Here is a 14,909-nt window from a genome sequence, read left to right as displayed (position 1 = left end):
AAGACTTGCTGTGACCATGCCTCTCAGTCACAAAAATGACACTACACCACTTGAAAATCCCAACCGTAGTTTTTTAATGCCTGAACATGTTTGTTTCTCTGGTGCTGACTGTTAGTAAATCGAGCCACTGTCTGTTAAAGTGAGCTGATGGATTTCCAGCGTTAAAAACCTTTTTGCTCAAACCAGAGGAATCATCCCATAATGACCACAAGTACAGTCAGACAGCTCTGCAACACCACAAATGGCGCATTACAGTGAGGCTCTCATGTTTCATCATCAGAGGACTCTCTCTCAATTATGTGTTTAAAATATGATGAAAGTTCACTGAAGCTCTAGTAAAACTAATATCAACTGTGAACGAGTTTGACTCTAAATTGGTGAGTTGTCGCTCTCTGCTGGTAAAACTTTGACCTACATTCTGATATAAATGACTGGCTCTCACTAAATGTGTAGGACGTGCTGCATTTATTTCGCTCCCTGTGAAACTTCGCTGCTCCCCAAAAGTTCAGTTCAGTTCAGAACTTAATCAAGGATGCAGCTCACACAAAACAACAGTACACTGTCAGACTTGAAAAAATAAATGTTTTAAGCATTGAAGAAATTAAGAGCTTAATCCTTCAAGTTAAAAAATAGGCCTGTGTGTTTGACGTTTAAGTGACAAAAAAATTACACCGTAAGACAAACAGTAATATATGCGTCAAAAACATTTCTCTCCCCAAAAAGATTAAAACTATAAAGTGATCAGATGTTGATTTTGTCAATTCTGATTGGCCTTAAACGCATCTCTGAGTGTTTCCTTCCTCATTGAAGTTTCATTTCACTTTCCTGTATTTCGTATCAGATGATTGTTTCCATTTGAAGCTCCGTGTGAAGGTGAGTCAGGCGGTCTGTAATTTTTCCTGGATCACATCAGCTGTGTGCAGTTTAGTTCCAGCACAACTCTGCCGCTCATAGTTCACAGTAACAGACTCAGAGTGAATGAAGGAGGCCAGCAGGTAAATGTGTCAGCCACAATTTTATCTGTGTGCATGTTTCTTTGTATGTGAGCCAAGGAACTTACCTACTTATTAACTATATTTGAATTCCTATTTAAATATTTTCACCATGAGGATTTTTGTCTTTTATTTTGAAACTAGCTTTACAAATTTGATCTTATCCTGGACCTGAAAGTGCTGAAAGTTAACTCAATATTTTTTCTTCACTGCTCTCTTCGAGTAACTTTGAATATTTCTTTTTTTCTGCTTGAGATATTCCCACCGCTACAGTTACTTCAACTCAAAGTACACCTTCCATAATTCAATGATTAAACCATAGACAGGAGCTGTTCCAAATGAACAGTATTTTTACTTTTACTACATTTGTCTGAGAACACTTGTTAAGATGAGAGCAATGCTTTCATTTTGGTGTCTTCCACCACACCTACCTTTAAGGGGTTTTTTTTCCTAATTATTAAGAGCTCAAAATTTCTGTTTATTTTTAGAAATGATATAATCATATATAGCTCTGCAAAAGATGACATTTTATTTATGTATTTCTACTGATTTCTTCCTAGAACAGAGTGAACATGTACACTGCTCAAAAAATGAACACTTTGAAAACACATCAGATGTCAGTGGGGGAAAAGGACACCGTGGATATTTGTACTGATATTGAATAGGTAATGTGGTCGGAATGAAAAGAGGCCACGTCGTTTGATGGGAATGAAAATAACAAACCTAATGAATTCAAAGACACTCAGAAAACCGAAGTGAAAAATTTTCTGAGAGGTGAGTCCATTTTGATGAAATTTAATGGCACCAACTCAAAATGGTATTCAGTAGTCTGTATGGACGTCATGTGCTTGTATGCAAGCCTGACAATGTCTGGGTGTGTTCCTGACAAGAGGGTGGAGGATGTACAGAGGGATCTTATCACAGATCTGGAGAAGGGCATCACTGACCTCCTCAGCAGTCTGAAACTTGGTGGCATCAGATGGACTCAAACATAACGTCCCAGAGTTGTTCTGTTGGATTTGGGTTAGGCAAGCTTGGGGGCCAGTCAGTGCTGTCAGTTCCTTCACCCTCCAGGAACTGCCTGCATACTCTCGCCATATTTTTCATCAGGAGGAACCCAGGACCCTCTCCACCACTGTCAGGTAGGACATGGGTCTGGGGATTTCATCCTGATACCTAATGGCAGTCAGGGTGTAGTTGCCCAGCCTGTAGAAGTCTGTGTATCCCTCCATCGATTTGTGTCCTCAGACCATCACTGACCCAACACTAAACCGGACATGCTGACATGCTACAGGCAGCATGACGTTCTCCACTGCTTTTTAGAGCCTTTCACAGCTGTCACACATGCTCAGGGTAAACCTGCTCTCATCTGTAAAAAACACAGGGTGCCAGTGGTGGACCTGCTAATTCTAGTACTCCACAGCAAATGACAATCAGGCTGGTGCTGTGGTGCTGGGCAGTGAGTACAGGGCCCAGTAGAGGATCTCGACCTTCACCACAGGATCTTCACCTTCGTGAAGTCTGTTTCTAATTGTTCGGTCATTTACACCAGTGCACTGCTGGAGGTTGTTTTGTAAGGCTCTGACAGTGCTCATCCTGTTCCTCTTAGCACAAAAGAACAGATACTGCTGATGGCTCAGGACCTTTTATGGCCCTGTCCAGCTCTACCAGAGTGACTGTCTCTTGGTATCTCCTTGATGCTGTTGAGACTTTACAGCAAACGTTCTGGTATCACCTCTTGGTGCCAGTAGGGACAATGACCTTAGCCAAAGCAAAACTAATGACAAGACAGACAGAAAAGATGAAGAGGGAAAAATGTTAGTGCCCTGCACCTGTAAAACCATTCCCGCTCCTGCTCTATTAACAGAAAGCTTTAATTATTTCTTTGAGTAGTACACATTTATAATGGACTTTATTTGATCCTGCTCCAACATTATAAAGCTTAATAATAATAATAATTTGATAATAACTGATAATAATTTGTATGTTTTACCATTAAAGGTTCTAGTTTTCTGACTGTCACTGTGTACTCATTGCCCAGCCTGTTGGGTTGTTACTGAGGATTTACACCTGCTACATCTGGCAGTAAAGACTTTTGTTCCATAGGTCAAAAAGAAGTTATTGAATTTTTCATTACATTGAAGCAAAAATATTAAACATATTTAATCTTAAGAATATAATGTATATATGTATGTATGTAAGCATATATCACAGAAGAAACAGCTAGAGACTAGGATGAATGCACAAAGCTGACACTGATTTCTCCCGTGTCAGCCTGTTTTACTAAAACTCATCCTAGACATGTGACATCACATGGTAAAAATGCAAACCACGGTTGCATGTGTTTCCTGTCTTCTCTTTTTTCTGACAGATACAAATGCAACCAAAGGAAGTGAAACACGTTGCCATGGTAACATGGAAACTTGTCAGTCACCTCCATATATTTCTGCAAATACTGATGTCATTGGTCTAATGTGTAACAACAAAATATTTGACTTCCTGTCCAATTAGTTCAGGCAAAAGATAAAAGAATTGTTACTTAATATAAAAACACAATTTAGAGAAACACGTGTGAACCTTAGTTTACTATGATTTATAAAACGTTAAACCAAAACTCGTACATTGGGTAGATAATGTTGTAATCTTCACTCTATACTGCTGGCCCTTTTATCACCCAGCTAAAAAACCACTCTGAAGTTACAAACACCCTAATGCTTTGATCTACCTCTGTTCAGAGGGAGATCATGCAACCTACAAGCAGATCTGAGTGGCAGTCCATCAGGTCCTTACATTTAGACTTGGTGTTTTTGTTTCTAATGGTCATCTACAGCATTCAAAACAACTTTCCTAAATGATGATATATGAATATACATAGCACTATGTGTGTGTGAGTGTGCGTGTCTGTGTGTGACACCAATGCTCAGGCCCCTATAAAACAGGATGTGTGTGGGTATGCCGTACCCTCTGCACCTCAGGCTGAAGGGTAACGAACTACTTCTCTCTTTCCTAGCTGTTCCACACATTCCTAGCACCCTCCAGCTGTGGCTTTCTATTTCCTTTTATGACAGGCAGACCCCCACTGTCAATAAATTCCACTCTCTCTACAATTACACACACCCAGGCTTATAGCTAAACCAACCTAAAACACACACATTAACAAATCCTGTCCTATTCTTGTGATCTACAGCTGCACCCTATCATCTAAACAAACTTGAGCCTATTTTATTCTAATCATTGTTTTCTTGTACTCACAATAATTATAATCATCACATATTCAAACAGTAATATCCAGTTCTTCACTTTACCTTAAATACTACTGATCCTCTTTGATTTATGGATCATCCAAACTGTTTTAAAATCCTGTTTAAGTGTGTTAAACTGAGTGATTATTAATGAACTGAAGCTTCCAGTTACAGTGACTCAGTGTATTTCAGTGTGTGATTCATGGCGCCATCTAGTGGACTGATAGTAGAAGTAGATGGCAGCTTCCTCTGCCTCACACTGCTGTCTGACTGCATTCAGCTGACACTGAGATGAAGCAGGAAAGAAGCAGCTGGTATTTGGACAGCACAGATGATGGAAAGGAGGATTTCAGTTGATGTGCACATGAATGATTTGTGTTTCCTCTGCAGGTGAAGGTAGAAAGTGTGTGTGAGCTGATGTGGATGTGAATTCAGCAGCATGGATCAGTGTGAGGACAGAGAGGAGGGAGTCCCTCCATGTGAAACAACTCTGTGTGAGAGCCAGACCAAAGCTCAGAGGTGAGATGACCATCTCTAACTGTCCATGACTCTTCTCCATGTCACAGCTCAGCTCTCACATCACTGCTCCATCATTATTCACAGGAACCAACCTGGACCTGAACCCAGCTGTGTGTCCTTAAAAAGCAGTGATTCAAAGGAAGCTGTGATTAATTTCAGACAAAAAAGTTCCTTTGGTAAAATGTAAGTTGATATTGGTATTAACTGATTTGGACGTCAAATACACATTTTAAGGTTTTATGTGCAAGGAAACATTTGCGGAATTTAACAACATTTCTTCTGTCAGGATTCATCAAAGACCAGACGCACCTGGACATGAATATAAAGATGAACCCAGCGATGTCTCCTTTAAGAGCAATAATTCAAGGAAACTGCCTACTGATTTTAAAGATGGACAGGCTAATTCTGTAAAGTAAGCAGAAGCATGTTGACTTTGTTAAGATATAGAAAACAAATACATTTTGTTAATTTTTGTTTTGCTGCTGTTTTGATTTTCAGGCCTTTAGATGAATGTATGACCACAAGAGGAAAGATTTCCTCAATTCATGTCCATATTAGTTTTGTTTATGAGACAGTCCTGCTTTTGGTCTTGAAATAATTGTATTAACCTCTTTTTTTTTTAAGTATCCATCAGACTCTGAATTCTCCTGAACCTAAACCCAGCTGTGTGTCCTTAAAGAGTGATCAATCAAAGGATATGAGCATTGATTTTAAAGGACAACATTTTGCTCCAGATAGGTAATCTCTATTTAAATGTAACTGACTCAGCATGGAGAGTTTCTCTGCTTTCCACAAGTTTAGGCCTGTTTGTGCTGATTTTTGTGTCTGATATCCGATATTTATTCTAATCTACTGGACCGATAGGTCTTCTCGTGACCTCTGTTCCCTTCACCTTTCTGCCCACTGACCTGCTGCAATTACCACTCTGTAATCCCTGCCCAGGAACACTCTTTACCATTTCACCTAGCTTACTTCATAATTTGTCTTTCTCTTCCGAATGACATTTCGGAACAACCTGTGGGGCATGCCCACTAAAAACACTCAACATCACCCGTTGGATTACTGGTGTTAAACTCATGACCTTTTTCTTTCCAAGCTCCTTAGATCCTGTCTGACATTCTTTTGACCTGCACAGCACTATTCACATACTTTTCCTTCCTCCTACTTCATTATGTTTCATAACTACACCTTTGAACAATAGTTTGAATCCACCTCCAACGGCCCTGGCCTTGCTGTCCTTCCACACACAACATTTCTACATCCCTTCTTTCGCTCAACCAATTTGCTTTGTTTACCAATTGTGGCCCACCATTTGAAGCCCATATTGTTACCTTCCTTCTCTCTCACTGCATTTGAATATGCCGTTCCCTTCTCCTCCTCTTTTGCCTTTAGCCAATACTGGCAGTTTTAACTGTCACCCTGTTAATCAGCAGAGTTGTTTGTTAACCCAGGTCCTGACTGGCTTGGGAGTGCTAATTATACTCCTACCTCTTCTTGACTTTGTTAGATTCAGTTTTGTTGTTTTTTTCTTTTGATAATGCTAAAGTGGTGATTGAATTCATTCTCTTTAAAAATATATATCAGATTATTGATTTGGAAACTCCTAGAATTTATGCTACCTATGTGATAGGTTTATTTTGATTCCTCCATAGCTTGGACCAGGAGAGCTCAGAGGTACCCAGTGGGCAATCTGCACATTCGTGTCAAACACACTTGGAGTCAATATTTATGGTCTGTACATGTATAACCAGTTTTACATATATTTTGTTCACAGTCATCTCTATGCTGCAGTTTGCAGACCAGTGGATTGTTAGTGTGTACAACATGGATCTGATGTTTGGCTCAATTATTTCAATTTATTGTATCATTTGTGTGGTATTTTGTTCCAGCTCGTGGAGGACAACATCATCTCTTTTGTGAAGAAACAACTGAAGGAACTACAGGAGGTTTTACATGCAGATTTTCCAGAATACTTAGAAAGTCAGAGCAAGGATGAAGAGATGCTGGAGGGTGAGGTTAAAGAGCAGTGGGAAAACAGCAGAGAGGCTTTTGTGAAGATTACACTGCACTTCCTGAGGAAAATTAAACAAGAGGAACTTGCTGATAGTCTGCAAAACAGTAAGAGGATTTTTCTCAAGATTGCAGATGTTGGATAAATGCAACTAATATAAGAATAAGAATAAGAATGACTTTATTTATCCCGAGGGAAATTCTTTTGTCATGTACATGCTCAAAGCAGCAGGAGAGACAGAGGAACAGATGAATAAGATTGTCGGTCATACATTTCAATACAGGGAGTGCAGAATTATTAGGCAAATGAGTATTTTGTCCACATCATCCTCTTCATGCATGTTGTCTTACTTCAAGCTGCATAGGCTCGAAAGCCCACTACCAATTAAGCATATTAGGTGATGTGCATCTCTGTAATGAGAAGGGGTGTGGTCTAATGACATCAACACCCTATATCAGGTGTGCATAATTATTAGGCAACTTCCTTTCCTTTGGCAAAATGGGTCAAAAGAAGGACTTGACAGGCTCAGAAAAGTCAAAAATAGTGAGATATCTTGCAGAGGGATGCAGCAGTCTTAAAATTGCAAAGCTTCTGAAGCGTGATCATCGAACAATCAAGCGTTTCATTCAAAATAGTCAACAGGGTCGCAAGAAGCGTGTGGAAAAACCAAGGCGCAAAATAACTGCCCATGAACTGAGAAAAGTCAAGCGTGCAGCTGCCAAGATGCCACTTGCCACCAGTTTGGCCATATTTCAGAGCTGCAACATCACTGGAGTGCCCAAAAGCACAAGGTATGCAATACTCAGAGACATGGCCAAGGTAAGAAAGGCTGAAAGACGACCACCACTGAACAAGACACACAAGCTGAAACGTCAAGACTGGGCCAAGAAATATCTCAAGACTGATTTTTCTAAGGTTTTATGGACTGATGAAATGAGAGTGAGTCTTGATGGGCCAGATGGATGGGCCCGTGGCTGGATTGGTAAAGGGCAGAGAGCTCCAGTCCGACTCAGACGCCAGCAAGGTGGAGGTGGAGTACTGGTTTGGGCTGGTATCATCAAAGATGAGCTTGTGGGGCCTTTTCGGGTTGAGGATGGAGTCAAGCTCAACTCCCAGTCCTACTGCCAGTTTCTGGAAGACACCTTCTTCAAGCAGTGGTACAGGAAGAATTCTGCATCCTTCAAGAAAAACATGATTTTCATGCAGGACAATGCTCCATCACACGCGTCCAAGTACTCCACAGCGTGGCTGGCAAGAAAGGGTATAAAAGAAGAAAAACTAATGACATGGCCTCCTTGTTCACCTGATCTGAACCCCATTGAGAACCTGTGGTCCATCATCAAATGTGAGATTTACAAGGAGGGAAAACAGTACACCTCTCTGAACAGTGTCTGGGAGGCTGTGGTTGCTGCTGCACGCAATGTTAATGGTGAACAGATCAAAACACTGACAGAATCCATGGATGGCAGGCTTTTGAGTGTCCTTGCAAAGAAAGGTGGCTATATTGGTCGCTGATTTGTTTTTGTTTGGTTTTTGAATGTCAGAAATGTATATTTGTGAATGTGGAGATGTTATATTGGTTTCACTGGTAAAAATAAATAATTGAAATGGGTATATATTTGTTTTTTGTTAAGTTGCCTAATAATTATGCACAGTAATAGTCACCTGCACACACAGATATCCCCCTAAAATAGCTAAAACTAAAAACAAACTAAAAACTACTTCCAAAAACATTCAGCTTTGATATTAATGAGTTTTTTGGGTTCATTGAGAACATGGTTGTTGTTCAATAATAAAATTATTCCTCAAAAATACAACTTGCCTAATAATTCTGCACTCCCTGTAGTAGAAGCCTGTATAAAAATGTTTCTAAAATTACAGAATGTTTAAGTAAGTTAAAAAAGTTTAATATAATTGCAATATCAGAAACCTGGCTCGATAATGAGAAAGTTAGTGAAATGGGACTGGAAGGATACGAATTATTTACAATGAACTGGGTGAATAAAACAGGAGGCGGTGTTGCTTTATATGTAGATAAAGTTTTGAAATGTAGTCTGATTGAATGTATGTCAAGCATCATAGATGACGTAATGGAATGTGTTACTATCGAAATCCATGTTGAAAAAGCTAGCAATATAATTATAAGTTGCATCTATAGGACACCAGGATCATGCCTTGAGACATTCAATGAAAAACTTGCTGCTATGTTTAGCAACCTAAATGATAAAAAAGTGCAAATAATTTGTGGTGATTTTAATATAGATTTGCTAAACCCAAATGGACATCAGAAAACAACAGATTTCATCAGTACAATGTATAGTAACTGCCTTTTCCCTGTAATTATAAAACCAAGTAGAATAACAATTGATACAGCTACATTGATAGATAATATATTCACAAATAAAATTGACCATGAAATAGTAGGTGGACTTCTTATAACTGATATAAGTGATCATCTTCCTGTTTTTGCAATTTTTCAAAATTATTTTGGGATTAAAACTAAAAAAAAGAATCAAACATTTGATATGATACGACATAGAACATCAAAAGCCATTGCTGCCCTCCAGGTGGACTTAAAGGAACACAATTGGAATGAGGTTTTTGCAAATGAAGATTCAAGTAGTGCATATGATGCATTCCTATCAACGGTATTTTCACTATATGAAAAACATTGTCCTTTAATGAAAATCACTGGAAAGCATCACAGATCAAATAAGCCATGGATCACAAAGGGGATAGAAGATGCATGTAAAAAGAAAAATAATCTATATAAGAGATTCATAAAACAGAGGACGAAAGATGCTGAAATAAAGTAAAAGTTATATAAAAATAGATTAGTAAATATTATAAGAACAAGTAAGAAAGAATATTACCACACATTATTGGAGCAAAACAGAAGTAACATACAAGAAACATGGAGGATATTAAATAGTATAATCAAAAAGGGCTCAAAAAATAAGAATTATCCAGACTATTTTAAAAAAGATAAAGATAGTGTGCTTGATAAAACTAAAGACATTGTAAATGAATTTAATGATTTCTTTGTAAATGTTGGCTTTAATTTAGCAAAAGAAATTCCAGAGTCAAGAAATAATAACGACCTAAATAAACATATTACTCAGAATGTGTCCACCATGTTTATTGGTGCTGTAACTCATAGAGAAATAATTAACATTGTGAAGACATTTAAAAATAAAAAGTCCACCAACTGTTTTGGTATTGACATGATATTAATTAAAAGTATTATAGAATATATAGTGCAACCTTTCGCATACATTTGTAATCTGTCCTTTCGAACTGGTGTGTTTCCCTCACAAATGAAAATAGCAAACGTTATTCCAATCCATAAAAACGGAGAGAGATGTCAGTTTACCAACTACAGGCCAATATCACTACTCCCACAGTTCTCAAAAATTTTAGAAAAGTTATTTGTTAATAGACTTGATAAATATATGGAGAAGCATAATTTCCTAAGTGATAACCAATATGGCTTTAGAGCGAAAAGGTCCACTTGGATGGCAGTGATGGAACTTGTAGAAGGGATATCTAATGCAATAGATAATAAGGAATATACTGTTGGTGTTTTTATAGACTTACAAAAGGCGTTTGATACAATTGATCATTCTATATTAATGAATAAACTAGAGAGATATGGCATAAGAGGGATAGCATATAAGTGGATGAAAAGTTACCTGGATGACAGATATCAATATGTTGAAATCAATAATGTAAAATCTAAGCAGTTGAAGGTAACTTGTGGTGTTCCTCAGGGCTCTGTGCTGGGCCCTAAATTATTCATATTATATACAAATGACATATGTAGTGTTTCCAAACTGTTAAAATGTGTATTGTTCGCTGATGATACTACTCCGTATTGCTCAGGTGAAGACCTAGAACAGCTTCTGACTACAGTGGAAAAGGAGTTAAATATATTAAAAAAACTGGTTTGATGTAAATAAGTTATCACTAAATATAAAGAAAACAAAATTGATTATTTTTGGCACTAGACAAATGAAAAATGTATCTAAAATCAGGGTTAATGGAATTGAAATTGAAAGAGTGTTCGAAAATAAATTTCTTGGAGTGCTAATTGATGATAAGCTGAGCTGGAAGTCTCATATAAACCATGTGAAAACAAAAATGTCAAAAACCATTGCTATTCTCTACAAAACAAAGCAAGTCCTGAACAAGAAATCATTATACACACTTTATTGTACTCTGTTGCTTCCATATATGACTTATTGTCTGGAGATATGGGGTAATGCATATAAAACAAATACTCTTCCTATTTTCAAGTTACAAAAAAGAGCTATAAGAATTATAAATCAATCAAACTATATAGAACCAACTAACATTTTGTTTATTAATCTGAATACCCTAAAATTTTATGATTTAGTTGAATATAAAATGGCACAGATAATGTATAAAGCAGAAAATAACTTGCTTTGCCGCAGTACTCAGAAGCTGTTTGAAGTCAGAGAGAGTCAATATGACTTAAGGGGAACAGATGTCTTTAAAAAAACAAGATAAGGACAAATATAAAGCAGAGATGTGTTTCTGTTAGAGGAGTTAACCTGTGGAATAGTTATGACAGTGATTTAAAAAGGTGTAGTTCAATTTCCTTGTTTAAAAACATGTTTAAAAATAGAGTATTAGAAAAATATATAAATCAAGAATGAAAAGAGCAAAAATAATAATACTGAAACTCTTGATTGTTTTGCTTTGATGTAGTTACTTATCTAAGGTGGAAAGTTTTTTTGTTTGTTTGTTTGTTTGTTTGTTTGTTTTTGCTTTGTTTTATTCTTTGCTTCGAGCCCTGTAGGAGCTGCATGCAAAAGATTTTTTGTTAAAAGGGTTGGCGTAATAAGCAAATGCTTCAGCCAATACCTTTGATTGGCCTTGTCTCATGATTTTTTGCTTTGTGGTAATCTTTATTCTGTATTCACTGAGATATTTGAATGCTAATCAATAAAATCAAATCAAATCAAAAAATAAGATATAAGATATACAATATATACAATAAGAATAGTAGTGTACAGTAATCTCAAGAGGTAGACAAATATATGTTCACTCTTTAGGGAAATGAGATGTTGACTATATAATAATTCATGTATTTGGGTTATTTATTTTATGTTTTCAGAAATCTTTGCTCGACGTTATCAATATGAACTTAAATCTCACCTAAAGAAGAAATTTGGGTTTGTGTTTGAGGGGATCGCTAAAACAGGAAATCCAACCCTTCTGAATCAGATCTACACAGAGCTCTACATCACAGAGGGAGGGACTGGAAACGTGAATGCCAAACATGAGATAAGACAGATTGAAACAGCATCGAGGAAACTACACAAAAAAGAAACAACAATCACACAAGAAGACATCTTTAAACCCCCACCTGGAAGAGATAAACAAATCAGAACAGTCCTGACAAAGGGAGTGGCTGGCATCGGGAAAACAGTCTTAACACAGAAGTTCACGCTAGACTGGGCTGAAAAAAAGGCTAACCAGAATTTTCAGTTCATATTTCCATTTGCATTCAGAGAACTGAATGTCCTTAAAGAGAAAAAGTTGAGTTTGGTGGAACTTGTTAATCTCTTCTTTAGTGAAATCAGAGAAGTAAGAATCTGCAGCTTTGAGGACTTCCAGGTTTTGTTTATCTTTGATGGTCTGGATGAGTGTCGACTTCCTCTGGACTTTAACAATACAGACATCCTAACTGACCCTAGAAAGTCCACCTCAGTGGAAGTGCTGCTGACAAACCTTATAAGAGGGAAACTGCTTCCTTCTGTTCACCTCTGGATAACCACACGACCTGCAGCAGCCAATCAGATCCCTGCTGAGTGTGTCGACATGGTGACAGAGGTCAGGGGGTTCACTGACCCACAGAAGGAGGAGTATTTCAGGAAGAGATCTAGAGATGATCAGCAGGCCAGCAAGATCATTTCCCACATCAAGACATCACGAAGCCTCCACATCATGTGTCACATCCCAGTCTTCTGCTGGATCACCGCTACAGTTGTGGAGGATGTGCTGAAAACCAGAGACGGAGGACAGCTGCCAAAGACCTTGACTGATATGTACATCCACTTCCTGGTTGTTCAGACTAAAGTGAAGAAGGTCAAGTATGATGGAGGAGCTGAGACAGATCCACACTGGAGTCCAGAGAGCAGGAAGATGATTGAGTCTCTGGGAAAACTGGCTTTTGAGCAGCTGCAGAAAGACAACCTGATCTTCTATGAATCAGACCTGACAGAGTGTGGCATCGATATCAGAGCAGCCTCAGTGTACTCAGGAGTGTTCACACAGATCTTTAAAGAGGAGAGAGGACTGTACCAGGACAAGGTGTTCTGCTTCATCCATCTGAGTGTTCAGGAGTTTCTGGCTGCTCTTCATGTTCATCTGACCTTCATCAACTCTGGAGTCAATCTGCTGGAAGAAAAACAAAACACCTGCAGGAACTTTGAAACAAGACAACATACAGGGTCTCAATTCTATCAGACTGCTGTCAAAAAGGCCTTACAGAGTCCAAATGGATTACTGGACTTGTTTCTTCGCTTCCTCCTGGGTCTTTCACTGCAGTCCAATCAGACCCTCCTACAAGGTCTTCTGACACAGACAGGAAATGGCTCACAGATCAATCAGGAAACTGTCCAGTACATAAAGAAGAAGCTCAATGAGAATCTGTCTGTAGAGAAAAGCATCAACCTGTTCCACTGTTTAAATGAGCTGAATGATCGTGCCATAGTGGAGAAGATCCAACAGTCTTTGAGTTCAGAACATTTCTCCACAGATGAGCTGTCTCCTGCTCAGTGGTCAGCTCTGGTTTTCATCTTACTGTCGTCAGAAGAAGACCTTGAGGTTTTTGACTTGAAGAAATATTCTACTTCAGAGGATGCTCTTCTGAAACTGCTGCCAGTGGTCAAAGCTTCTCAAAAAGCTCTGTAAGTTATAAAGATTTAAAGATTTAAAAATCCATCTCTCCCTTTAACAGGAATGACAAACACATCCATCACTGCTTAATTTCATATTACTGTATCTTCAGGCTAAATAGCTGTAACCTGTCAGAGAGAAGCTGTGAAGCTCTGTCCTCTGTGCTTACAATGGAGGACTGTGAGTTGACAGCTATAGATCTGAGTAACAACAACCTGCGGGACTCAGGAGTGAAGTTGATATCTGCTGGACTGAAGCATCCACACATTACACTGAAAACTATCAGGTCAGATAATGTATTTTGCAATTTGATGTGAGAAGGTAATTAGTAGCTATTTAAAAATAAAACTTCCCAGACTTTGAATTTGATGTTTGATGTTTTACAGATGTATATTCATGTTTTTGATTATTAAAATCTATAAAGTCTGGTGATGAGACTAACAAACTCATATATACATTTATTGGAAAGAGTTAAGCATTTCATTTTAAGCACTTTATTTACTCACTCAGAGTAGGCCAGTAAAGACTTTGCATGTACAAGAATTATCTTTTTTTTTTTGGTGTTTTGTTGTCTTTCCAGACTGAGTGGCTGTGACCTATCACAGAGAAGCTGTGAAATTATATCTTCCATTCTCAGTTCCCAGTTCTGTAGTCTAACTGAGCTGGACTTGAGTAACAATGACCTGGCAAAATCAGGAGTGAAAGTGTTGTCTTCTGGATTAGGAAGTCTTCACTGTAAACTAGAAACACTCAGGTCAGGATTCTACATTTTTTTATTACTAATAACCACTTTCGTTAGCTTCATTTTTATGATTGTTAGACAGACGGTTTTTAGGATTTTTCATAAATTTTCTCCTTCTTTCCACCATAATGTATTGTCACAAATTATTCAGATTTTTACTTGAATTTGGTTAAAGACTGAAAATAGGTTCCAACTTAGTTTAAGTTTAGCATAGATTTATATTTTTTACTTTCATTTTAACTATTCTACTTTTATTTGAACTATTATATTTCATTGTTTATCATATCATTGACTATGATAAAACATTTAGATTTTAATGTTTTCTCTCAGTGATTTATAGTAACCTAAATGATCATCTGTGTTTGAAATTTAGTGCCATCTTCTGGTCAACATTGTAGTTTGCCCACTACACACTAAACCACTACATTTATTTATATATATCTACAGTCTTTCTGAGTAAGTTTCTTTTTAACTGC

The 14,909-nt window shown here is 37.7% G+C and overlaps 1 protein-coding gene across 1 annotated transcript; it reads left to right on the top strand.

Moving 5' to 3' along the window:
• Nucleotides 1–4,706: 4,706 nt before the first annotated feature.
• On the top strand, nucleotides 4,707–13,706 carry LOC106096908 (protein NLRC3). Its single transcript, XM_025903352.1, has 8 exons — nucleotides 4,707–4,753; nucleotides 4,838–4,936; nucleotides 5,040–5,165; nucleotides 5,252–5,281; nucleotides 5,441–5,491; nucleotides 6,406–6,484; nucleotides 6,643–6,871; nucleotides 11,905–13,706. Coding segments are annotated over exons 2-8 (2,319 nt in total). The 5' UTR covers nucleotides 4,707–4,753; nucleotides 4,838–4,934.
• Nucleotides 13,707–14,909: the final 1,203 nt, after the last annotated feature.

The sequence above is a fragment of the Oreochromis niloticus genome, linkage group LG23, assembly GCF_001858045.2.
Source record: "Oreochromis niloticus isolate F11D_XX linkage group LG23, O_niloticus_UMD_NMBU, whole genome shotgun sequence".
Lineage (NCBI taxonomy): Eukaryota > Metazoa > Chordata > Actinopteri > Cichliformes > Cichlidae > Oreochromis > Oreochromis niloticus.
Note: the sequence above shows the minus strand (reverse complement) of the source record. Positions and strands in the feature narration are given on the sequence as shown.